We start from the raw sequence: 25,915 nt of genomic DNA, 5'->3' as shown, positions 1-25,915 counted from the left end.
TCCTCTCTGGCTTGGGCGATCCGGCGCGGCGCTGCCTGAAAGTATTGCTGTCGCGTGCTGCGGAACGATTTCGAGATGTTTTAGATCTTACTTTGTGAAATTTACGCCATGTTAGTTCAGATAAGGTCGTCAGGGAAGCCTTTCGGTGCATCGGTGACTACTGTAGGCGGAAATATGTCTTGCGGGCGCAAAAATGTGACGCGCACTATCAGTCGCGGTGCGTGTATGTGTTGTTTACTATTTTGCTTATATCGATTTTAATTCAACAAAGGAAACCGGCGTCTCTGTATTACCAGTATTAAATGGTAAATCAGCTCACTGTCTCATCGATTGGCGTAGGGAGTAAAACATAAAACATAAGAGCGCATGCTCGTGCACGGCCAACCTAAGGCAACCACGAAACATTTGAGCGGCAGGCGCTATCAAATATTTGTGATACACTGGCATCGTTCTCACGCATTTCAAGTCTAGTGTGCTTGAAATTACCTTATGTCTACGCTAGCCTTGCTGCATGAGGCCCATGGCGCCGCTCAACACAGCGATCACTGCGGTTGGTGAGCCAGCACGATACATATATAAGCTGTGTGCTTCGGCATTGCCTTTTTGGCCTGTATACAGCCATAATATATGAGAGGATTCGCATAAAAAGAATGCGATGTCTATTTTTGAGCGCAAAATTTCCGTAATACGTGTGAGTGCGTTGTAGAGAACTGAACGAACACAACCGAAAAAAAAAAAATTCGGTTATCATCCTCTTTCTCTAAAAAGCAAGAGAAAACGGGATAACGCCGCACAATGTTTATAAATATATAACCGCTGATGCCGTATGCTTGGATCATGTGCTATATAGAACAAAGATATCTGTAATCCAGCACCTACTACTGCTTAGGACGCTCGCGCAGCTCGTAAACGGTCGCTTTGCTGGACAAGCTTAATTCAGACTGTAAGGTATGCTGCTATTACTAGCCAAAACTATTTTATTCATGGGTGGAAATATCATCCATCCAACCAAGTAGTCACGCAATGTAACCTGCAGCGAACAGTTTGAGCGCTTGTCAAAGTATAACAGCAGAGCTCCTATCGTAGCAGAACGGTACCCACGCTGTTACGATCGTCGCGTATGTTTCATGGCTCCTAAACCGCAGCTTAGAAATAGAGGATAATACTGCAATAAGGTCGCATTAGTGATTGGAACATTCATAAATACACAATTGACCTCGGAGGCTGATTGCAGGCTCAAATATGCGCGCACACATCGCGCTGCGTGTTCCGTCCACCTCAACGCCAGCAGAAATACCGGCCATGACGCATTAAACCACTTCAGCACGTCTCACAGAACCGTTTACCACGTAGAAGACGCACGTCATACTAAACAGACCACACGACCGCGAAAACAAACGCCAAAACCTACCGCCGAGCGTATACCTGCCATGCAAAGCACCGCTTTCACCCAAGCCAGTATGGCGCTGCTCATAGGCGGCGCCACTGCGCTCACAATGTGGCGGCGCCTACGAAAAAACGGTCTATATGTACATACTTTATTTTTGGAGGGGAGGGAAGGGGGGAGGGGGGTACATATGTTAACATATGACTGCAGTGAGCAAGAACACAGACATGAAAAGTCATGACACTAGATGGGTTATATGACTGCCCACTTAAAGCAGGTTACTTTGAATTTTTACGTCCATTAACATGCATGCTGAACCCCTCACCTGTTCTTGTTGTCGGTCAGCTGCTTCATTATTTGGCAGTAGATTTCATCCCTCAGTATTTCCTGCACATCGAAGATAAATTTATTAGATTCTCACATGAACATAACGCAATGTTGCTGCATCATTATAAGCATCACTGAAAAGTCGCATAAGAACTAATTCCCACTAATACAACAGCATTTTACTACAGGTAAATCAATGCAGAAATGACATCTCAGTTGTGCATTTCCATAGTTATAGTACCGGTTTAAGTACATGCTTTTCCAAATTTTACTGAAAGGCAAGCTTATGTGTGCTCCACACGTATAATAAAAACTTATTCCGCAGTCATCGAAAAAGGAAGGAGGGAGTCAACACATATTTGGCCTAATCGAGGTGCTCTCGCACTAGAGCACCATAATGCCGACGATCCAAAAATTAAATTCTGGGGTTTTACATGCTAAAACCACAATTTGATTATGAGGTACGCCGTAGTGGGGTACTCCGGAAATTTAGACCACCTTGGGATCTTTAATGTGCACCCAATGCATGGGACATGGGTGTTTCGCCCCCATCAAAATGCAGACACTGCAGCCGGGCTTTGATCCCACGACATCATACTTAGCAGCGCAACACCATAGCCGCTAAGCCACCACGGTGTGTATAATGCCGACGATTCTGAGCTGAGTCTGCAGATGACTGTCAGTGACAGACTGGCATGCGATGCAGGCTGACACAGACTACAAAAATTCCTTGAATTCTGAGAGTGCTTCAATCTGGAAATGGCAACAAAACCTCTCTGCAAACTAATGGCGGGTGCTAAGAAAATTGATGTCATTTTTCTTGGTCAATTTTATTCTTAGTGCATGTGTCATAGCCTATGCTATGACACTATGCTATTTGCTCTTAAGTCTCTTCTTTAAAAGTGAAGTTTTTCTTTGCGAACCTCGCCGAGTTTTGTGACCATGGGTGCTACGCCCTGGCTGCTCCCATGCCGAACAGGCGAACAAATCACAGCGGAGTACATGCAATGCTGGGTTCCTTGTGCCATCACCAGATGGTGCTTGCCTCCATGCATCTGCGGTACTGGCCGTGTGGGGGAAAGAAAGAAAGAACCAGAAAGCTCGCCTCTGCGTATCTGCGGTGGCATTACATTATCCTCTTTACAATGCCTGAATAAAGCCTTCCATGCCACTTTGTGCAGACATAGATGCCAACTCATTGGATCTGCTGCATATTTTTTCAACGCAGCTCATTCGCCATAGGAAGTTGGCTCAAGTCTGCAGATTGTTCACAATGACAGTGAGTGAAAGTTAGTGGGAACCAGCTTTACTTATGACAACACGTGAAGACAAGAGTGAAGCAGCATCACTTGGATAGTATACCGTGTTGACGGGTAGTCGCCTGGCTAGTCTGACAAAAGAGCTAGCAGACCATTGGACAAGTGCAATTATTTCACACGAGCACATGCCAACATTGAATGTCTTCTGATCATTAGCATCAGAGATGCTGACTTGAATGAGAAGCTGGTGATGTTAGCCTGGATGATCCTTAAAAGTCAGCCACTGTGTAGTGTTAAGTAGACAACATCATGATGACAGGGTGTTGGGAAATGATGTGATGCACCTTTACATTTGCAGATGCAAGGTACAGAAGAATACAAGAAAACAGAGTTGGTTACAATGACTATGCTGAGTTTGGAGGTATGATGGACACATATTCCTCTACCATAAAGCCAAGTACGTAGTCCCTCTTAGCATAGGAATGAATGGGTAGTTCTTAAATAAGTAACCAACTAGACTTTACACAAATTTACCAATGCCAGCAGAACTGTTACACAGTGACAGCATTTCTAAGCGTGAAGTATGTGAAGTGGCATTTTGAATGATGACATTTTATTTTTAATGGCTCATGAAAATGTATGCGCTCTTCAGATATGATTGAGCCTGTTGGTATCTAAAGCGTTCTTCTGTGTACAGATAAAGCACAGCAATGAATCTTTTGTTAAGTACCTGAAATGACAGGCTATAGCAAACACAAGATCACTGCCAAGAGACATGGCCACTTACATGCTTCAAGGGGCCCTCAAAGAGCTGGTCTGTGAGTTCATTGCCCGATCTTGTTCGTCGAGATGGCAAGTCACCCATATACTTCAGGATAGGTAAGCCAGAGTTAAGGACAAAGAGTCAAGACAAGGCTTTATGAAGAGGCCCTCCAAAGATTTACATAGAGAGAAAAAGATATGCTGACTACAAAAACGTTAACACCTCAAAGATAGCACAGAGTACACGACAAATACACAGCAAAGCAGCTGCATTTATTTTATGTAATGTAGTATGTGACCATTAGTTTATTTGCCCTCCATGCACTGAAAACCGTTGTGAGCTTGGTAGGAATATGAGTTTGAAAGCATCTACACTGTACAACTTGGGATTTGTTTTTAATGTACAGGTATCACACTATAACAAAATAACTGTGTCAGCCATTCACACTCATTTCACTTACCTTCAGTGACCAATGTTAGCAACTTTCAGTCAGGCATGCAAATTATAGTGTTGCCACTGCTAGAGGCCTCTGTGTATGGAAATGTTTATGAATGAAAGACTTGCTGATGTAGAATTAGTTGTATGGTGCAGTGCAACACATTAGTGTAGGTGCTTTTATCAATCGCACTACTATGGATCAAACAAAGGATATCATTGAAGGCAAAGCAGGCCTCCTGGCTCAGCTCTTCCTTGTTGAGCAGCTTCTTGAGCAGTGGCTGCTTGAGGGGTTCACGCGAGTGGCGCCAGAGTTGCTCCCCGTCTCGCCGCCGTGCAGATGACAATGTCAGTGTGCGCTGAAGGCTCTTCTTGGGAAGTGGCCTGCACCACAAAAGGGCAACAGTACATCATTGTTAAGTGCTTAGAAGTGGCAATACCACGCTCATTGCTGATGGTGAAGTTTCTCCACCTGTGGTTTTCACAATGAAATGTGCTTCACAAAAGTTGTACAAACTAGCCTACACCAAGGTTTACCTAGGTATGAATGCATGTTTGCTTACATTGTAAAAACAACTTGCAGGTCTTTTCTTTCTACCGTTCCTTTCAGTTTGCTTTGCAAAATAGGATCTTATAAGATGCCTCATTAGATCTCACACAAGATTAGGTAAAGTGTGACACTCAGCAATAGAGATGTTATTGTATGGTAAGAGTGGTATCAGTATTACCGTACTGCAATAACCAAAAACACTTGAGCTGTGTGTTACTCTATGTATACAGTAATGTGATAATGAAGATGGTGGCTTATATGCAGGTCTTTCAGAATATAACAACTATGTGCTGAGTGCCAAATGCTCATTTTGGTGAATGTTAGAGAGTTTTAGCTTGTCCATATATGTGTTAACCTTTACGGATGTCCCGGGTTATGGTAAACATGGATGGCAAGAAACAATGCCAGTAGCTATATCTTGTGACGCTTTGTCGAACAACACATGAAACATTTTCTTTTAGCTTGGTTGTTCTCATTGAAGCAATATAAAAAAATGACTGTTTTTTGTCACTTGCATCCCTGGCGACACTTTAAACCAGGAAATGAATCGAATATTGTTAGTTACTGCGATAATAACTCTGTGTCCCCTCTAGTTAAAGGGACCCTGAAACGACTTTGACGATTTTATACAAACATACTGAGTCGTTAGAGTAGGTCCTTCTGATCATTAATTGACGCATCTAAGTGCTCTGCATGAAGCGTGTAATTTATTACAAGGTTTTAAAAATGTACATCGCTGCCGATCGCATGACACTGCTTGGCGGAATTTTCAGCCACCCCTGCCCATATGACGTATATCACCTATATGACGTCATTAGGGCGAGCTATCCGATTGGCTGCCCAGGGGGGGTCATCGATAATTTTTCCATCTTTATGGCATGATGTTCATCATAGTTGCAATGTTAGTTCATTTCTTTTTATAAAAAGAAAGTAACAGAAAAAGAATGCACAAGAACAATTTCTCACTACACTTAAGCACTTCCGGCACACAGAAAGTGCTGTCTGCTTGTGTTACAACGTGCTCCATTTTGACGAGAGCTCCGCGGTCAGAATCTGTCTCAGTCTTTTCATGAGCACTATGATTCGACTTTGTTGCATTGTGAACTGCAAACATAGCGACTGGCAATATGTCAAGCTGCGACATCGTGTACTTCTGCAAGGCAGCAGACGGGCGAAGTGGCTGCTGCACATCGGACTGCTGCTATCCGATCGGCGCCAGGATTTGCGCGTTTGCGGCCGTTACTTTACACCGGAAGATTACTAACGCAATAGTGTTTTGCGAGTCCGGTATTAGGGCAAACGCAAGCGCAAGGGGACAGGGTCCAAATGGGATGAGCAGAAGCGCAAATGTGAATGGTTTGCACGGTGCAGCAACATGGTGGCACAGAGCTCAACCATACACAGTAGCAGTAACGAAATGTATTCTTTGTTGCTGGTGTAAATTTTTCGCAGGAGTGTAATTGTTAGCACGTTGTTTTTGCAAATGCCTAAGATGTTTTATGCTTGGTTAGAGCAATATTAAGGCTTTGTTTGGCTGGTTAAGCGCTGCGCCAACAAGTGGCTGGACTGTGCAGACCGATCAGGCCACTCACGTACGTCTACGCTAAAGTTCCTTCATCAGCTTGAGTTTATGCTCCCACCGTTCCGTCGAAATTCCCAGCTCGCCTGTGGTTGCCGGAATAGCAGACATGTTCGGCGCTGCAACAGAATTCTCGCAATGCACGCTGTTTCGATAGCTCTTGCTTGGGGTCAACTGCCAAGCAGCTGGTGGAGAGGTTGGAGAGGCTTCGCGCGCTCGCTCCTAGAGAACCGGAAGTCGACGACACAATGTGCCGTCATGACGCAGAGTCAGTGAAGGCGGAGCTTAGCCCCGATCACTCGGCAAACGAGTTGAGGAGAAAATGCATGACTGTGGAGGAGGGTACCTTGTAATCGTCCACAGCTCTCTTAATATGAGACGTTTCACACAAATGGTGGTGCAAATGATTAACTTTAGCTGTACCCTACGTGTCTACAAAATTTGTCCGAACGGTTTCAGAGGCCCTTTAAGTTCTCCGCCACAAGATAGCACCACCAACCTGTCTGTGAAAATGCTGCCTAGTTGCTGCCAGATTGTCAGTTCGTTGAAAGGCTGAATTTTGTTAATGACTTTAATTACAATTTAACTCGTCCCTTGGTGAAACTTTGCATAAGACATGGACTTGCGCGGCATGGACTTTGTGGCCGGTGCCATTTTCTTGATTTGTCTTGGTTTGCACAGGCTTGGCTTGAAAAACTCTGCTTACATTGACAATATGGTATAGACTATTTACTGTCTAGTAAACCATTTGGAGAAATCTTTCTGGACAGCAAAATGCGTGCATGTGCACTCCCCAACCGGTATAGTATTACCGTACTTACGACAAGGTAACACAGCACCACTAAACTCTTTATTGTGTTCACTTGGGCAAGTTTTTCACGCTCCATAATGCATATAGCATACAATGCCGGCAGTAGGAAAAGTTGTCACAAACACCGGCCTCCACTAAACTAGGAGTCTCATCATGCCTGTGAAATATAAACAACAAAAAACAAAGCAAAGTGAGAACTTTCCTGCTTGTCTGTACTTGCAATATTTTTTTCATTTTGTGCCTCGCACTCTTCAGATTACATTATGTGAAAAAACACCAATTATTTCTTTAATTACAGTGACATTTAAAAATTTTCTGCTGCAAGAAGACCACAAAGATTGCAAGAACGTGACATCAAACATACCCATAGTGGACAATATCAACTATATATTAAGACACAGCACACAAGTATGCTGCACAGCAGCTTGCTGTGTGCTGTTAACGCTGCACAAAATGTGCCACAAAGCAGAATGACAGCTGAAAAAGCAATTATTTATGCTGCCTTCCGTGACAGATGGGTGCTGTGACCGGACTAATGTGGAGATTTACCTGAAGAAGTCCATTGCATATTCCTCCAAGGTGTGTGGATGCTCCCGAGATTCAACTCCATTGGTCTGGGTGTGCTGGAACAGCTTCTTGCCATTCTCTGCCCCATCTTGGGTGAACAGCACCAGGATGTTGTTCGGCGGCTTCGATAGTGCTGGCAGCACATATACGTAGTCCGAGGCAAAGTCGCCCTTCTCACCTGTCCTTTCATTACGACCTGAGAAATAAATAAAAGGAGAGCTATGCTCTTTGTGTGTCTCTTGATGCAGACTTTAAAAGACTGCAAGAATCTTAAATCAAAGTTAACTGACAGATCACTTTTTTTTTGTGACCCTTTCAGGAGTTGTTCAGGAAACAAAAAAAGTTATTAGTAATGTTGGTGTATAGTAGCAAAGGTATCGCACCTTTTTTTGGTTGATTTGGGTCATATTACTGTAGGAACGTGACTAAAAATGAACGTTCAAGAGGCCGTATTACGTAACAACCCCTTTAATTTTCTACATGTCATTGGTATTGGCTACTCATTGTGATAGACGATAAGAAAAGAATAGAATAGAATAGAAGGAAAAGAACCTTCACATCACACAGCCACACATGGCAATTTTCTTTAAAAATCAGAATGGAACATAATTTTTAATATTATCAGCTAGTCATGGCGACTGTTACTGCCATAACCTGTGATGCAACAGAGAGCTGTTCTGAGAATACGAAGATGGTAAACCAACGTGCCATTTTTATTTTCTTATTTTCACATGTTTTAAATATCTGCTGAATACATAGGGTCCTTCATTCCTGGGTTTTTGCTCTTTTACAATTCGAGGGGATATTTTTTTGAAGAGTTCAATGAATAGAAGCACTTAGGAAAAATAACTGCATTTTACTGACATTTTGGCCGGGGTCTGGCCTTCAAGTTATTATACATAGTATATGTATGAATGCCGGTTTTCGCTTGAGCACTGATCGAAAAAGAAACATATATCCCAATTGTACACAAGTAATATTAGATGATACACCTTGACCACTTGCTCATACAAGTCAGGCAGCACTCACTGTTTTTGTAATGCCTGCATTTGTTCTTACCCTTCATTAAAGAGCAAAAATTCGGGAAAATATCTAGTTTAACCTGAAAACAAAGGATCATTTATAAGTATACATCACCTACCACACTGGTATGGTAGGTCATGTACCTTAACTTTCTTAATGTTCACGAATACAGATAGTTGTACATTAGCTGATGTCGACTTTTGTGGCCAGGGTGCAAACATTTATGATGGCATAATTATTACAGAAAAAGTAAAGGCCCTGCCGTAGTGTAAGCTTACCTGTGCACCAGTTGTTGTTAAGCACATGTTCGCCACACATGGTGTCTTCCAGCAGTATAAGGTCACCCTGTTCGAAGCTTAAGTAGTTTGCTGCGTCCCCTGCAGATGGGATAGGGCGTGTAAGGCAAAGCAATGATGGAGCACACAGATGTTTGAAATAGAGACACAGAAGAAGCATCTAGGCTCAGCTTGAGCTGAACCTAAATGCTTCATAAGAAAAAAGAGGCTCAGCAATACATTTTGAACATGGTAAATAAACCTGCTTGGTTGCTGGAAAGTGCTGCTTCTGTCATGAATATCCGAGCCAAATAGTATTCTAGTACCTACAGTGGGGCACCTACAGTTTCAATTCATTCTTGCTCTTTCCTTCAAATCTGAAATCTTTGTCACTGTTCAAGTATACTCCTATTTGCAAACAGGCGTACCATGTCCTCACACGACGCCCCCTAAGCGGCTTGAAAACTCTCGTGTGGACCCCCGCTCACGCGGCTGTGCCCGGCAACGCGTCGGCTCACAGTTTGGCTCGAGATCTCGCGCGCCGAGCCTCGTCCGCGGATGCGGACGGCGTGAATGAGGAGGTGAGACACGAGGAACCCTGCGAGACCTATTATGAAATAGCTCATCGGTATCGCTTGAGGCGTCGCGCGCTTCCACCACCGGCCAAGCAACTCGACAAAACGCAAGCGGTCGCGTTTCGGCGACTTCAGACAAATACATACCCACACCCAAAATACATTAACAAAATCACAGGGGGCAGGGAAAGCGACAAATGTAGGCTATGTTCAGAAACAGGAACACTAACACACATAATGTGGGAATGCACCTCGCTCCCGTTCTCTCATCCCCCCGTCAGCAGCGAGACTGACTGGACAGCCTGGCTCAGTTCCGGGGACGTCGACCGACAACTTGAACTGGTGGACTGGGCGGAAAAGGCCAAGCAGGCCCAGGGCCTTACTTGAGCCCTAACCCTCAGCCACGTCCCTCTTTACCCTTCCCCCTTTCAATAAAGTTTATCACCTATAGCAGTATAACTGATAGGGCATAACTGATTGGGCAGTCATGCAGTGTGGTGGTAAGGAATGATACCACAGCACCGATATTATAGCCTCCAATACAGGGGGGCATGACAGAGGGTCATGCCAACCAATCTCAAGGTAATGCTGACAGGAAAGCTCAGCACAATGATGGGTGAAGCATGGCAGGCGTTGTGTGGCAATGGCACCAAGTACAGCAGGAACAGTGAACTGAAGGGGAAGGACACAATGGTGCAGCAGGGACGGCCATTCGACTATTTGAAACTCTGCTCATACAAGGTGCATTCATAAAATTTGTCTTGGAAGATATTTGAGAGAATATGCTGCTTAGTACCAAACACATTCCACACCCTTCGTAAGAGGTGTTGCAGGGTTCCGTTAAGAAGTGAATATAATAAATGAATAACAACTGTTGTGGTACTAAAGTAGAATCTTGTTAATTCGAACTCCCAAGGGACTGTAAATTTATCCAAATAAAACAGAGCTGTAACTAAGGAGAGCCCCTTTAAATATACTAGTGCTTAATCAGTCTGCGGTACAGTGTGCAAAACCAAAACTGTCACTGGGCTCGCATTGAAAAAGTCTCCTCTTTCCTCCACCCCTGCGTGACATGTTCCGGAAGAAGCCTGTACTCGCTGACAACTTTCTGTGGCGATGAAGGGAAAGCTATGGGGACGGAGCTTCTGCACATGTGTTACTGCACCGAGTTGTCTGCCAGCATCTGACAGTGCTTTTGCTTTCTCGGAACAGATGCTGAATCGACGCAGGTTCCACGTGCGACAGTTTGCGTTTGCCTAGAAGCGAAAGAGAAAAGCTGCAAAATAAGTGAACTTCAACACTGAGTGGTGTATGTTATCTTGTTTGACAGTTGTAAATAACGTGTTTGTGTTTTCACTTCCCCAGCTTAGACCAACACTGAGGAAAATATGGGACTTGTTTCAGAAGTGCTCTCGCTTGTGTGCTCTTTGCCTCCATAGCTTTCCCTTCATTGCCGCAGAAAGTTGTCGATGAGTATAGGTTCCATATAAAATCCAAGTGCAATAAGACTGTGCCTTAACTGCCATTTGCTGTTGGTACAAGGGAAAATGGGTAAGAGAAATGTGTGAGCGTGAGCCGAGAATGATGGTGGCTGGAGACGCGCTGTACGGCCTTACTACCGCATGCCCAGTGATGGGGACCAAGTGATCCAGCATGCGCTGAGAAGGGGTACGTAGGTGAGCACTTGATAATGTAATTGGGAGTTAGGAGTGAATTCGCTGGAGTTTTTCTCTTTCAAATACATAGGACGTTGCTGGGACCAACAGAGCAGTTGGAATTATCCACCAATTTGAATTAAAGATTTTGAATTATCAGGATTTCACTGTAGCGCATTCTACACTTTGAAATGAGACCACACCTCATCTTCACGCACCTTTGTATTCCTGCAGGGCAATGACGAACTTGGAGCGCTTCTTGAGACCCTCCAGGAAGAAATCAACCAAGTCCCGCACATCATCTGAGTTGGGAGACTGGAAAGTGAATTCCTCTCCACGCACAGTGCTAAGTGTGAAGCTCTGCAAGAAGGGACGGTTTCCCCTGCACACAAGAACACAAATTAGGTTATGACTGAGTGACGATTGATTAATGGCATTTCATATGTCAGAGACATATAGGGGCTATGAGAGGTGCTACACTGGAGGGTCCAGGTTATTTGCAATTAGATGGAGTGCATCACAGGAGATCTGATAGCATGGGTTACTCTTTCAGGCTACTGCATTTGACTGTTGTCGCTTCAAATTGAACAAAGCGACACAGGTCATCATTTTACTGAGTCACAGCTGTACATTCTACAATAGGACATTGCTTCTGAATGTTGTGCTCTGTATTTGCCTGCCAGCGCACCACACAAGCTGGTGGTAATATGTCATGCAAACTTTCTCAATATGTGTCCATAGCCAGAGCAAAATTTTCAGGGCATGACAGTTACCAACAAACTATTTTCATAACATATTCCATAACCTCAATGGGCAGTTCAAGATGGAAATGTCAGGAAAAAAGAAAAAGTAACATTATACAATATTATGACACAAGCAGTGTAGAAAGTACACTAGTAGAGTTTTGCTTGGAGTGTAATTGTGTCTAGTTGAAATATTAAAATTATTGTGTCCTCTGAATTTGCCCTGCATGAGTTCCAAAGTGCATTGCACATCTCTCACAGCCTAGGCAGTATTGCATAAACTCTGCCTAGAGGTTTCTGGGTACAAGGACAGCAGTGGGGTTATTCTGTAAGATTGCACCTAGTGGGCTGTCCATTTCGGCGGTTGCTGATTGGCTGCAGCTGTACGAGTGAGAAGGAGACTGGCTGGGGCCACCTGTCTCCTCCTTACAGTGTGGTAGATGTACATGTCGAGGTCGATCAACTCACTTGTGGCTTGCAACTGAAGTGATCTCTGGGAAGGAAAGCTCAAGCAACACCTGCTCCTGCTCATCGACGACATAGACGCCTGTCCAATTTATGGCAATGATGACATCATTCTTTGGCAAGTGTGGACCTGAAGAGCGCAATGCCTCATAGAAGCGCGAGAAGAGCAGTGGCCACTTGAGCTTGGCGTATTCCACCACATCTTCTTTCACACGCAGAGGGGGCACTCTCTCTCGAAAGAAGTAGCTCTGCAAAATGCATGCAGCCAAGAGTTACAATTGACATGCGTCTCCTGCCAATCCTAATTTCAAACTTGTTATTAAAAGAGTTTACGCAGCTTGAAGAAACCTGTGAGCTTTGTACTAAAATGCGGAAGGTAAAAAGAATCAGAATGCTGGGCAAGATTAAGTAAGTTCATAATGCAAAATTAATTAAAATCGCAAAAAAAAAGAAAAAAAAAAGAGAGATGACACAAGCCCCATGTTGATCGAACTTTATTTGCACTGTATATTACTATGTGCAGAGGCAAGCTTCCCCAACATCACTGATAAGCAAAATAACATTCAAGCATCACAAACAGAAAGCAATTTAGTAGATTCACCACTCTAAGCAATTTTATACAAACATCAACCAGGTAAAACATGAATATAAAAATACTGGCTGCTTTGAGAAAGATCTCAAATAAACCATAATTATTTTATAGCTCCTATTTTTTGTTGACCTAGCACCTTTGGAGACAACTTCTTTCTCAGGACAGTGAGAAGGTGGAAAGCAGTATCATTTCTAATTTTGTCACTTTGTGAGTTTACAAGTGAATGTGGATGTTAAGCTTCGTGCCTTAGTGTCTTTCACATGGCATATCTTTCATTTGGCAGTCGTAACCATGCGGCTGCGCATGAGTGCAGTCACATGGTTTTATTTCCTATTTTGCAGGCTTTCTTTAAATGCGGAAAAATATCACCACGCAGCATGTACATTGCTACAAAAATTGGATCGGTCGTTTCTGAACCCTCTTTACAGCAAAACTTGGCCCTAAAGTTGGCCCTAAACTTGGCCCTAAATTTCGTACTTGGCCCTAAAGTGAACATTTAAAATGTTGCATAATTAATCTTAGCCAATTAACTAATTAAGCAGAATATAAAAAAATACTCTAAGGAGTGCCACATGACGACAATTCATATGCCGTTTGTTTCATTCTGCTGCAGCTAACCACTTTTTAAAATATCCTTCGCATAAGTTACGTGAAACACACTGTATAAACCAAATGCACTATGCCAATATGGTACTACTGCAATGTAAACAACGTTGCCCACTTATCGTGTTCAGCAGCACCCCATGGAAGAAAAACCAAGATTTTAGACGTGACTCGTCTTGAGACAAACCTTGTTTAGTGCCTGCACAACAAGGCCAGCCCATCTCTCCAGAGCCTTGTCACTGGCCTGAAGGCAGTTATCGGGGATGTATGTTGGTAATAAGGCCAGGAGAGTCTCCATGATCAGCTCAGTGCCATGATCAACATAATACTGCTGAGCTCCTATCATGGCCAAATCTTCCTCCTGTCAAGAAAGAGGCCACACGACTTTGAAGTTACATTACCCAAAAGAGTAAATAATCTAGCTGCTTTTAACTGCTATGCAATGGGGCACTTATCATACCTTGTCACACTTGTACTCTCCAAACTTGATACCTCGAACCACTTGTTGAAAGATCAAGTTGGTAGCTTCAGGATCCTGAGTAGGGTCATGCCAGGGAGCGAAGATCTCTTTGCGGAAGAAGAGCCGCCAGGGGGCATTGCGCTCCTGTGCCCCTTGTTCTTTCGTGTACTGCTCACACTGTGAGATGGCATCCATCACATGCTCACCACCACTGCCAAGTGACGACACCTGCATGGCAAATAGCATCAATGAATTGAGGTACAGTCTCAGGTTAAACTTTTAAGGTGAATACAGTCGCCGAACGATAAACCAGTCATGCTCGGTAATTCGGACAGTTTTGCGGCACCACCAATATCCCCATAGATTTAATCTGTAAAGACGACCGATATTTCGGACAGCCGCCAGCTCTACATTCGATTATCCGGACCCTACCGCCATTATCTCCTCTGGCAACCTCAACGAGACATCAAGTATGGCCTCAAAGAAATGAGACATCAAGTATGACCTCAGAAATGGTAATCCCTGAGGTCTTGCCTTGGTCACAGCATTGCGCCTCAGAGATTAAACTGCAAATCCCAATCTTGGAAGCTTTGCCTGAATTGTGAGGTCGCATCAACATTGTGATCATCACATCCATTCCGGCACCACCTTGCATGGCCCGTTCTTGTTCGTTGAATTTGCCTTCTGGACAGCATTCTGCCATTCTGTGCTTATTTGTTTAAGATGCGTTCCAGACAATGCTCTGCTAGCTCCAAGAAGTTTTTCTCGTGAAGTTATCAACAATCCACGTCAAATGGCACCAATAGTGCCCTCATAGTCCGACTTCAAATGAGTCTTGAGTTGCAGCCCGAATGAGCCCGGCTCCGCAAATGAAGAGCTGAACTGCTGTCTACCATAACGAACTCAAATGCGGACATCATTGATTACCTGCTATGCTGCAGGCTGTGTGCAGATTTCTGCCGCCATTACGTTTAAACACTTTGCAGACATCGACAGCGCAGTGTAGTCGTGTGCCGAACTGAATGATGCCAAAACAATTGAGCAAGTTTTCCCACGATCAAACTGCAATTCTAACTCAGGTGGTGGCGATGATGATGATGATGATGTGCCATGTGCTCTGAAGCCTTCACATGCGGATCTGACTCGAGCCTTTGCAGTCCTTGCATTGGAGTACAGAGACAGCGCAAAACTGGCAGAAGTGCAGGTGGAGTTGGTTGCACATAAGCAGAAATGCGTGCTGCAATGAATTGACTACTTCTTCCTTGCACAGGGGCCTTAAAACATAAATGAAACAATATTTTATGGATACATTCGTTTTTTCGGACATTCAATAGTTTGGACTTATTTACGTTCCCCGTGGAGTCCGAATTAACAGTCGTTGATTGTACACGAGTGATTGGAGCTGTCAAGTCTATACACAGATGTCCCTGAGGTACTTTTAAAGTACCGAAACTTTGACATGGAGGTAAGCAGTTCTCCTCGCTCTCTTGAGGTTTAGAGCATCAGGTGTGCCACAAAACTCTGCCAGAGGACATGGTGACAACTCTTCTGACTTGCAAGTAGCTGTAAAGCTTTTGGTGAAGCCTGTACTATGAGGAGGTACCACAGTATTCATGGCATGCATTCATGTTTTGTACAGAATTGAAAGCATGGTAATAGAGATAACATGTAGAAACTGATGAGAAGGAAATGTGTCGCAAACAAAGAACATGTTGAAATCTGAACCACGGTGAAATTGCAGCCATAATACAAACACTAGTGACTTTGCACAAAAGAGAGAGTATGGCACATGCATGCCTGTTTCTTCCAGTGTGCCACACTGGTGCATGATCACATGAAGTTGCCCAAAGAAGAAGCTAGCATGATGCATGAGGAGGGCACACCGTGCCCCCTTCCGTCTCCACACACTCCGGTGCGGGTTTCCACCTGACATGCGGGAAAGGGGAAGAGCATCTGTCTCTAAAGTCAGTGGGACAGCCCCCCGCTGAAGGAAAGTGAAAAGGTATATATAAGAGTGAGTCAAAGGGAAGTGCTTTCAGTTGCAACAAGTCTCTATGCAAGTCATACATCTCACCTAAGATTTATTTGCTCCCTGTTCGGTGATGAGAGGTGAGCCAACTCCTTTATTTCTGTCACTTAGGAAGTGGACGGCCCTCCGCCTAGTGCAACAAATATTGTTTAAGTTTATTCTGTTTTTGCCTTACTTGCCATAGTTGTGGTTTACTTGCACTACGGGTTGGGGATGTGTTACAAAGAGACTGTGTGTGGCTAGAACCAGAGTTTGCCTTGTGCCATAGTTGCATGCAGGGCGTACCCTAACATGCATGCAGCTGAAAGCAAAGAAAAATGGTGGGGGGGAGAAAGACGAAAAATCTGAGGGCATCTAAGTACTTATGCGTTGTGGAGTAAGCATTAATGCCAATTCAATGCCGCTGAGCGCTCCTTAGAGTTATGAACACCTCACGGGCAAGCAAGTGCGTTGAAACACGTGGCGCATTATGATTTGGCCTTATTGAGGTGCAGTTAGAACGCAGGCGAGATTTTGCGTGGACAAAAAATGCGCAGATAACACAGGCTTCTGAGAGCGAGAGTGACGTGGCATTGCAGCGATGCCCTCTCCCCTTACACAACACCTGGCACGCTAGCACAGCAGCAGGTGTCCCCTTTCACCCACTCTGCTTCATCGAGGCACGCTTGTGATGCGACTTTGATGTGATGTGACAGTTTAGCTCCTACAGATGACAGACACCAGCTTTTAGCTGAATGGGCCATTTGATGATTTTGCATCAAAGCATATTTCTATCGAGTTACGCTGGAAAGTGCCCCACAACCGTACCTCTCCCTTACATGATTCCTTTACTGCAGCACTAGGCAACATCGGTAAACGATACAGCATGTGTTGTGCACGTGGCATGAGAAATATATATATTATATTCTTTTTATATTCTTTTATATTCTTTGAGGCTGTGCAGCAAGTAAGCACCTTTAGCAGAATCTTTACCTAGTTTTTGCGCAATGTTGCCCTCCAGTTTTTGAAATGCTGTATATTTAAGAATTATTGAAAGCATAATTTCACACCTTTTCTTTCCCTACAATATGTAAAAGCTACAGCAGGTTTGGTTAAGTACTGAAAGTCCAGGATATGCAAATGTAAATCCTGGGCAACAATCGTGAACATCTAACCTTGTCAAAGAGAGCTATGTAGAGGGAGAATCCAAATTGGTCCCGCAGTCCAATCTTGGCAGACAGCTGCGCACAGAGCTCGCGGGCAGTAGTGGCCGAGTCGGCCAGCAGAGTTCGAGTGTTGCCATCCATGAAGGTGATGGGCAGCATGAGAGGCTTCTTGGACTTGGTAGCCTGCAGCTCTAGCCATGACGGTGGCTGGCCCCTTGTGCCATTCATGAAGGTGCGCCGTAGCCGTTCCTCGCAGTAGGGTGCATAGCCTGGTGGGCCCTCCCTGATCAGGTTGAGCAGGTACTTGACAAACTGCAGCGATACAAGCAGTTCACTTGGAATTTGGCTATAGTAGTTATGGCATGTTGGGTTCAAACATTTGGAGATAACACTCGCAAAGCATCGGGTAATGTAGAGCACAGGTTTTCAAAATAGGTTCTGTGAAATTATAAACATTTCATGGAAATAAACATCTTTTGTGCCCTCACAACCACTCAAATAAAATAAATACATTTGCCAATACAAATTTGCAATGGGTGACATTTGCAGCCACCAAATGAGTGGCCCAACATGGTGCTGCCTACTTTAACCACAGCAGGAACATACATGTGCTTTGCACCTCAACATAAGTGCATCGTGCTTGAGTTCAGGATCTAGTTTTGCCTAGAGCAGGTGGCGAGACTGGCACAGGCACAGTCCAAAATGTTTTGTTGAAGAAAGAATTTGAGAGGCACACAGATGGTGTTCTAATTATGTGCAGAGTTTTAGAGCTGTTCCCAGCAGTTTTTTAAACACATTTACCAAAGCCTCAAGCTATACATAGTGATTCAGGCCAGATAGAAAAGATTCTTAAGTAGAGCAGGCCCTTCCAATGCCTTTAAAAAGAAACCCAACATACCAGTCTCCTCAAAGGAAAAACTATGTTGACAGCCATTTTAGCTAAAGAGGATTAAGGCAAAAGTTTGCGCACTCACGAGACATTCATTAAATTACTTGACATTCTCATTCGAATGTGTTGTTACTTCCTATTCCTTGTTTTCTCCCACCAAAGGTTGTGGGTTCGAGTGTCTTAACTCTACCTTAATTAACTGTGCCTTAGTTAACTGTACCTTAATTAACTGCAAAGGTTGTGGGTTCGACTCCAACCAATGGTCGTGGCTTCGACCATCAATAGCGGCACCATCAATTTTGGTGCCATTGGATTCTGGTCCCGCCAAAGGCCGCGGGTCCAATTCTAACCAAAAGTCATTGGTTTGAGTGCCTTAATTAACTATACCTTAATTAACCATGTCTTAATTAGCCCTAATTAACACCAAAGGTTGTGATTTCGACTCCCACCAACGGTCGTTGACTCGGCCACCAATGGTGGTGTCATCAATTTTGGTGCCACTGAATTTTGGTCCCACCAAAGGTCGAGGGTATGACTCCCACCAAAGGTCATGGGTTCGAGCCCCACCAATGGTTGTGATGGGATTGAATATTGTTGCCATAACACCGGACCGTCAATTTTTCGATGACAATAAATTATATTTGACTGCCTGGAGATCTTTAATATGCACCTAAACCTGAGCACACCAGCGTTTTTGCATTCCACCCCCATTGTAACATGGCCACTGCGGTTAGGAATCAAACTCACAACCTTGTGCACAGTTGCATGGCACCATAGCCACTAAGCCACCATGGTGGGTAATAGCAAGTAAGCTGCTCCTATTTCTAAATTGTTATTTTTTTAAAGATTAAAGAAATACAAAGGACAGTATACAAGCGAGGGTACTTCTGTGCTAAAATATGCTTGGGTCTCATATCGTATTGGTCTATCAGTGACTTGACTCTTACCTTGTCGGAGGGAGCAAAACACCCGACACAGAGTGACAGCAGGATCCAGCCCCTGGCATGGGAATTCTTCTCTGGGTTGTTTGTCAGCTGCTTGCAGATCTGACAGTAAATTTCGTCCCTGTTGAACAGAAACACCGTGAGTAATTGCCGATTCAAGCTTGTCTGTGGTTTATGTGGCAGATTACAATTTCCATTTTGAAAGGTTCTGTATTACAGGCAAATCTGTGCATTTTAGTTTTGGTACGCAAGAACTTCACTGCTTGAAAAAACAATTACATACAGGTGTACCAAATCAAAGTACCAATTGAATGTCAAAATACATCCATAAAATAGTATTACGGTTTACAAGTTCACCTCAATATAACATGTAATTGACATAACACTATTTCTGCAGTATAGTCAGTCATGATCACGGTATACTTTCGCTCTAGTAAAACAGCCTACAAAGGTATGAACAAACCTACACTTTGCTAACTCAGAATGGCATAGTAGCATGACAATATTAACGCTGAACACATTCCACAGAAGATTCACAAATGTTTCATTGCCTCTAGGGTTAGGGCTACAGCAGGCAACTGATGCTGCTGAGCAAACATAAAAAATAAAATAATAATAATTAGGTATGCATATCTTCGGTACGCAATAATCATACACAGAAATAAGATTATTAATGGGATGTTACATTCCAAAGCTACATTTGGGCTGTAAATGATGCTATAACAAAAGAACTGCAGACAATTTTCACCATCCAGGGTTCTTTACCTTTTTTTCACACGCACTAAAATCTTCATACAAAGGAGAATCTGCATACCGCCACTACTAGAACATGTCCACCGTGGCCAGCTCACATAGAGAAATATTTGTACTAAATAACACGAGTGAGCCATTGTATACAACTGCAATAGCGAACCTGAGCTCCTCTCGCAGAATGCCATGGCCAATGATGAAGTGCAGTTTCTCCAGATTAGAGGTGGGTCGACTCTCAAGCCAGTGGCTGTAGTTGTCAGCTGCCAGCTCCTCTTCCTGAAGGTGGCGCCTCACATCTTCCGTGATCTTGTTCTTGCGCTTGAGGGTCAGCGACACCAGCTTGTTGCGGATGCTACGAGACTTCTGCTTGGTATAAGAGTCCTTAAAAAAAAAAAAAAAAAAAAAAAAAAAGAGAAACAGAACCAACAGGAACTTTTTTACGAGGTTGTTTCTATTGCCTTTCTCAAGATTTCACACTCTTCCTCACTTAATATACCTTTTTATCTTCACTTGGCTGCTTCAGCATCAACAACTCGCTGTTTACAATAAACCCACCGCACTAATGCTGCAAAGGCTCTCAATATCACCTGTGCTAAACAGCTACACCTGTGCTAAACAGCTACAGCTAGACTTAACCTGGACATGCATACCACGATTCTTGCACCTTTACTTTGCACGTGCATGCTATATAAAAACAAACAACAGTGTTTTTGCGAAGAAAGTAGACAAAAGTAGCTCTTCTAAGAGCCTGTCACTATACAACTGCGCCTATATCTGTAGCAGAAAACGAAAAGCACTAAAGCCGTATTTTAGTCAAGCTTGAGGATGGCTGTGCACTTACTACAGTAAAACTTCCCTATAATAAAGTTCAAGGGGGAGCTGAAATTATTTCATTATATCCATTACTTGATTTATCTTTCCTTATTTACTTTCTTATTCTTACTGACTTAGCTATTTACTTCAACTGTTGTCCACTGTCATGGAGGACATTGTCCACCGAGTGGGGGTTTGTGGTGAGCTACTGCTTGGTCATTTGAAGCAGACGCAAAAGCGCAAAAGCCTGCAATGCATTGCCGAAGAAAAAAAATGCTTTTTTGTGCAACTTCATCAGCAAGATGAATGCTTTCTCTAAAAAGATCATCGTCATCATCAGGTGTGCAGTAGCAGCAGCACAACTGATTTTGTTAGTGCACAGAGTCGGAAAGTTGTGGTGCTCTGCTGGCGCGTTTATGAAATGCTGATAAGCTGGGGGATTGCTGAGAACATGAGAGTGGAAGTAGCATCTTGTGACGATTCCTTTCATCTTCCATTCTTTCCTTCATTTTGCCAAGTGGCTGATCCTGGAGTTAACAGCGCAGTGGCATCCTCATGACCCAATGGTGGGGGGGTAAAAAGAATGAAAAATGAAATGTATCGATACAATATGCAATTCTAGGACACGAAAAACCTTTTGACTGCCCATGCACGGTTTATAGTGGCTGTGATTAGTCAAAGCATCCTTTTTTTTTTTATGTACCGTGAGCCATGCACTCTGCTGTTCGCTTTCTATACCAGCATAATAGAACATGGCTCTACAGAGTGCAGGTGAGTGAGAGTTGCAGCGTTGGTAGAGTACAGTGGCAAGGCAGAAGCAGGACCAGTCTGGCATGTTGCAAGGAAGCCAACAGCTCGCATGAGTCATGAACCGCTGCATTAGATGAGTGATGAGAAGTGATGAGAAACCAAGTGATGAGAAGCAGTAACCTGCACTAATAGACTTACGCCTAATCAGTACAATACAGTCAGTAAATCTTCATTATGAACTAAAAGAAGGTTTGTTATACCTATTTACAGGACAATTTTGCTTCATTAAAATAAGGTTTTAAATGCGTGGGTTTCTAATAAGAATTTGAATAGGAATTATGATTATCTTGTTATATTCATTAGATTGTTATAACACATTTCGTTATAATGTGGTTTTACTGGAGAGAGAGAGAGAGAGAGAGAGAGAGAGAGAGAGAGAGAGAGAGAGAGAGGGCAACGGAATTAACCAGGTACAAGCTTCCTGTTTGCTACCCTGCAATGGCGTGGGGGAAATAGGGTTTAGAAAGAGGACAATGCACGAGAGAGAGAAAGAGAATAAAGAAACAAAACAGAAGGGCTTTCCAATTATAGGCATTCACACAGGCCGGTGGATCTCAACACGTGCAGCAGTGCTTGCATGGCCTTCTGATACAATGTTAAGTCCAGCTGATGTAGAATTCTTTTTTCCAACAGAGGCTGGTCAGCTTTCACTGTATTTTCTGCCACATCTCAGGCACATATAAGCACACAATGCAGCTTTCCAAGGATTCATTACAGGCACAAAAGGACAAAGTAATATTTTGTGCTTGCAAAACTAATGTATGTTGTCTCCTGCTGTATATCTATAAAACAAGCTGTGGCATTGCAGCATTGCCTTCTAGTCAGAAGAAAAAAATGACAGCATTCTTACGGTGTCAACACCCATCAACTGTGCTTCACGGAAGTCCTTGGTCTTGATGAAGTTGCGACCCAAGGTGGCAGTGACTTTACTCATGACAGATGAGTTGTCCTGCATTGAACAGCAGAAGCTCTTCATTAAGAAAAATCACTACAAAAAGAGCAAGAAACGCAGGTGCACAGACATCAAGCAGAGCAAGCAACGCACCCTGTCCATTGTGTGGAACTTAGGTTCTGGTAGGTCGCCCATGAATCGTAGAATTGTGATCCACAGTGCCAAGGCAGCCTGAAAAAGAGTTGCATCATTTTCGTAAAAAAGGAGCAAAAGAAAAAAAAAGAAAGCCACAAGAAATTTTGGAAATGAGGCACAAGGTACATGATCTGCAGCCAATACAACTGCAATACAACTTGCTCAACAGATAAAACACTGCTTTTGGTTACTAGTCCTCCATAGCGCAAATTATCAGAAATACTTCCGAGATTTTAGTGCCCCAATGTGGCAATATCTGCTTCTGTGCAGGTCGGCTTGCAGTAAAAATTTTATATATTGACAATAGTGCAACAGTATTATAAGCGACAAGACATATCACACCATCGTAAATAAGTACCCTAGTAAATAAAGAAAGAACTAGAGACACTGACTATGGAAGTGGAAGGCCAGGTGCAAAATGTGTTTAGGACTATATCAGTACTTGGAACAAACATCAGCAAAGAGGCATGACACATAAACCTCACGCCAAAAGCCAACAGCAATTATGATGGCATCACTTTTGCAAGTCACAGATCTTTCAAAAAATATCAGTGATATCAGTGTTCATATGTTAGGCTTTATGAACAACCTGTTTAGCCTCAACAGTTAGTATCTCCTGAAGGAGATACTACAGCACTTTACACATCCGCATTTAATGGAACCGTATTGTTACGTGTAGCTGATGCACAAGTCTATTGACAATATATTTACGCGTAGACTTACAGTGGCCAAGATGGCATCCCTAAACCAATAGGGGACACGTCATCTTCCTCCTCTTCAGTACAGCCACACTGAGGCAGCTGTTCTATATCATCACCCCCTGCAGTAGAAGCACCGTTCCGGTGCTTAAGCTACACATCCATGGCGAAAAGTGCAGTTGACGACGACGCGGAGTTTTCAGTGAGAATGATTTCACATGTGACATCGGTCACTCGTCGAACCACATGGTATGGATCAATGTAACGCGACAGCAGCTTTTCAGGAAGACCCACACGGCAAATGCGTGACCAGAGAAGCACCAGAGAAGCCGGAGAAAAGTGCATGTAGTGATGGTGGCAATCATACAGGTGTTGCTGATGCTCCTGTGAGGCCTCTAGATGGGTGTGGGCGAGCTGCCATGCCCGGTCGGTGCATGCGATCGCGTTGCGGGCGTATTCAATGGCAGAATGTGCGGGCGAGGGCAGCAAGGTGTCCAAGGGCAATGCAAATTCTCAGCTGTGTAATAGACAGAATGGTGAATAGTCGGCGGTGTTGTAACGCGATAAATTATACGTGAACATCACATATGGTAAATTAAGATCCCAGTCGCGGTGGTTGGCCGCAACATACTTTGAAAGCATGTCGGTGATGGTCCGGTTGAGGCGCTCCATGAGACCGTTGGTCTGTGAGTGGCAGGACGTGCTGAATTTGTGCTTTGTCGAGCAGAAGCGGAGGATGCCTTCAACGACTGCTGAGAGAAAGCTACAGCCCTAGTCAGTTAGTATTAGTAGTTAGCATGGAGCACCGTGCGTTAAAATGATGTCGTAGAGTAGAAAGTCAGCGATGTCAGTAGCGCAACTTGTCAGTAGGGCTGTTGTGATGCCATGGCGTAATCAGTAGCAATAGCAACCTATTTATTTCTAGAGCCCAAGAGACGAAACGGCCCAAGAAGGTCTAGACCAACTCTGACAAGGGGTTTGGGTAGGACGTTGGTTGGCTGGAGACATCCAGCTGGAAGGGCGGAGGGCTTCTTCTGGCGCTGACAAGGCTCACAAACAGCAACGTAATGCCACATAAAGCGGGCAAGACCTGGCCAAAAGAAGTGACGATATTCACGGTCGTATGTGCGCAAGACGCCCAAAAGAGCGTCATGAAGTTGGAGGAGGACAGTTGAACGTAGGTGGAATAGGATGATGAGCAGAAGTTCAGGGCTGTGGGGATCAAAATTACGGCTATATAATGTCCCCTCCTTGAGGAGAAACATCCGGAGAAAGGTGTCACCAGGTGTTGATTCCAGCTGGTCGATGAGGGCTCGTAATGAAGGATCACGGCATTGCTCGTTGCCGATTTCAAGCAACTGGGACACCGAGAAAATGGAAGCAGTGGCAGCCGCGTCTGCTGTTTCTTCCACGGGGTAGCTGGACAAACAATCGGCATCCTGGTGTAAGTGCCCCAGCTTATATACGACGGAGAAGGTATATATTCTTGCAGGCCTAAAGCCCAGTGAGTGACACGCCCCATCAGGTCCTTGAGCGAGGGTAGCCAGCAGAGAGTGTGGTGATCAGTGATGACACAGAAGGGGCATCCATACAAGTATAGAGAAAACATCGCAACTGCCTACACAAGAGCAAGGCACTCGCACTCTGTGATTGAGTAATTGCAGTCGGCGGGTGATAGAAGTTGGCTGGCATCGGCTATAACACGATGATCTCCACACTGACGTTGCACTAACACTGCGGAGAGGCTCGCGTAGATGAAGTGCCGCAAGCAGGAGCCGAAGTTGCATTGTTTGCGTTGCGACTGCTACGAAGCTCTGTGGTGGGTACAGGGAACATCCACCTCCACCAAGTTATGTTACATGTAGCCGATGCAAATCTATTTACAATAAATTTAAACATAGACCTATAGTGCCAAAGATGAAAACCCTAAATAAATAGGGGACATGTCATCTTCCTCTTGTTCAGTGCAGGCGCACTGTGATGGCTGCTCCGTATCAGTATCATGGAATTACTGACCTTGCCAAGTGCACAGCTAACAATTGTATGACAGCTAAGAATTGCATCCTGGAAGGGCGCTGCAAGGTACAAAAACTGCAAATTTCATGCGGCCCAAAACTGATTGTGAGCATTCGTGAGTTTTGCATACAAAAATCAGAGAAAATATGGCTCTGACAGTTAGTGCAACATTTATTGTGCATGATGTGTGTCAATTGAGTGATCACGAGCAGCCCCAAAACACAAGCTGCATCAAACAAATTGTAGCCAAGTTAGGTGTGCTACTGGCTTCTCTTAGATTTTTCATACATACACTTCATTAATCACTCATCCTCTTCCACACATAAGCCAACTTTACTATCCTAACGTATCTTGCACATATGGGCAGGGTTCATCCTTTTTTCATCATGTCATGGTGTTACCACTACTCAAAATTAAGCCAATTCGAAGTGGAGTGTTGCCGCAAAAGGAACGATCCTCTAGCACCAGACTGATTTGATTGAACCTCTACATCGAGCCTACCATGTCAGGGTGCTACTGCAGGCCATGAACTACAATAAACGTTTCCCAGTCTGTTTATCTCTCCGAATGTGAGAACAAAACTAAAGGCTTCATTCAAGCTAAATTACGTGGGTAAATATGATTTTAATGCAGACCAAAGGAAGCACAGGGAACTTCAGTCAGCC

The 25,915-nt window shown here is 44.0% G+C and overlaps 1 protein-coding gene across 4 annotated transcripts in view; it reads right to left on the bottom strand.

Annotated features, from left to right (window-relative positions):
* The window catches only part of ck (unconventional myosin-VIIa ck), a 173,079-nt gene that overhangs the window by 27,711 nt on the left and 119,453 nt on the right, over positions 1 to 25,915 (bottom strand). For all 4 annotated transcript variants that reach the window (XM_050189498.3, XM_050189499.3, XM_055077245.2 and 1 more), the window contains exons 23-36: positions 22,495 to 22,572; positions 22,300 to 22,398; positions 19,990 to 20,207; positions 19,080 to 19,197; positions 17,253 to 17,555; positions 14,070 to 14,297; positions 13,797 to 13,970; positions 12,418 to 12,662; positions 11,425 to 11,588; positions 8,980 to 9,078; positions 7,661 to 7,874; positions 4,389 to 4,555; positions 3,761 to 3,852; positions 1,713 to 1,774 (exon numbers count right to left, since the gene is read on the bottom strand). In XM_050189498.3, coding sequence (XP_050045455.1) covers positions 1,713 to 1,774; positions 3,761 to 3,852; positions 4,389 to 4,555; positions 7,661 to 7,874; positions 8,980 to 9,078; positions 11,425 to 11,588; positions 12,418 to 12,662; positions 13,797 to 13,970; positions 14,070 to 14,297; positions 17,253 to 17,555; positions 19,080 to 19,197; positions 19,990 to 20,207; positions 22,300 to 22,398; positions 22,495 to 22,572 — 2,261 coding nt within the window. The remainder of the gene's footprint in view (positions 1 to 1,712; positions 1,775 to 3,760; positions 3,853 to 4,388; positions 4,556 to 7,660; positions 7,875 to 8,979; positions 9,079 to 11,424; positions 11,589 to 12,417; positions 12,663 to 13,796; positions 13,971 to 14,069; positions 14,298 to 17,252; positions 17,556 to 19,079; positions 19,198 to 19,989; positions 20,208 to 22,299; positions 22,399 to 22,494; positions 22,573 to 25,915) is intronic.

The sequence above is a fragment of the Dermacentor andersoni genome, chromosome 2 (assembly GCF_023375885.2).
Source record: "Dermacentor andersoni chromosome 2, qqDerAnde1_hic_scaffold, whole genome shotgun sequence".
NCBI classification, from domain to species: domain Eukaryota; kingdom Metazoa; phylum Arthropoda; class Arachnida; order Ixodida; family Ixodidae; genus Dermacentor; species Dermacentor andersoni.
Note: the sequence above shows the minus strand (reverse complement) of the source record. Positions and strands in the feature narration are given on the sequence as shown.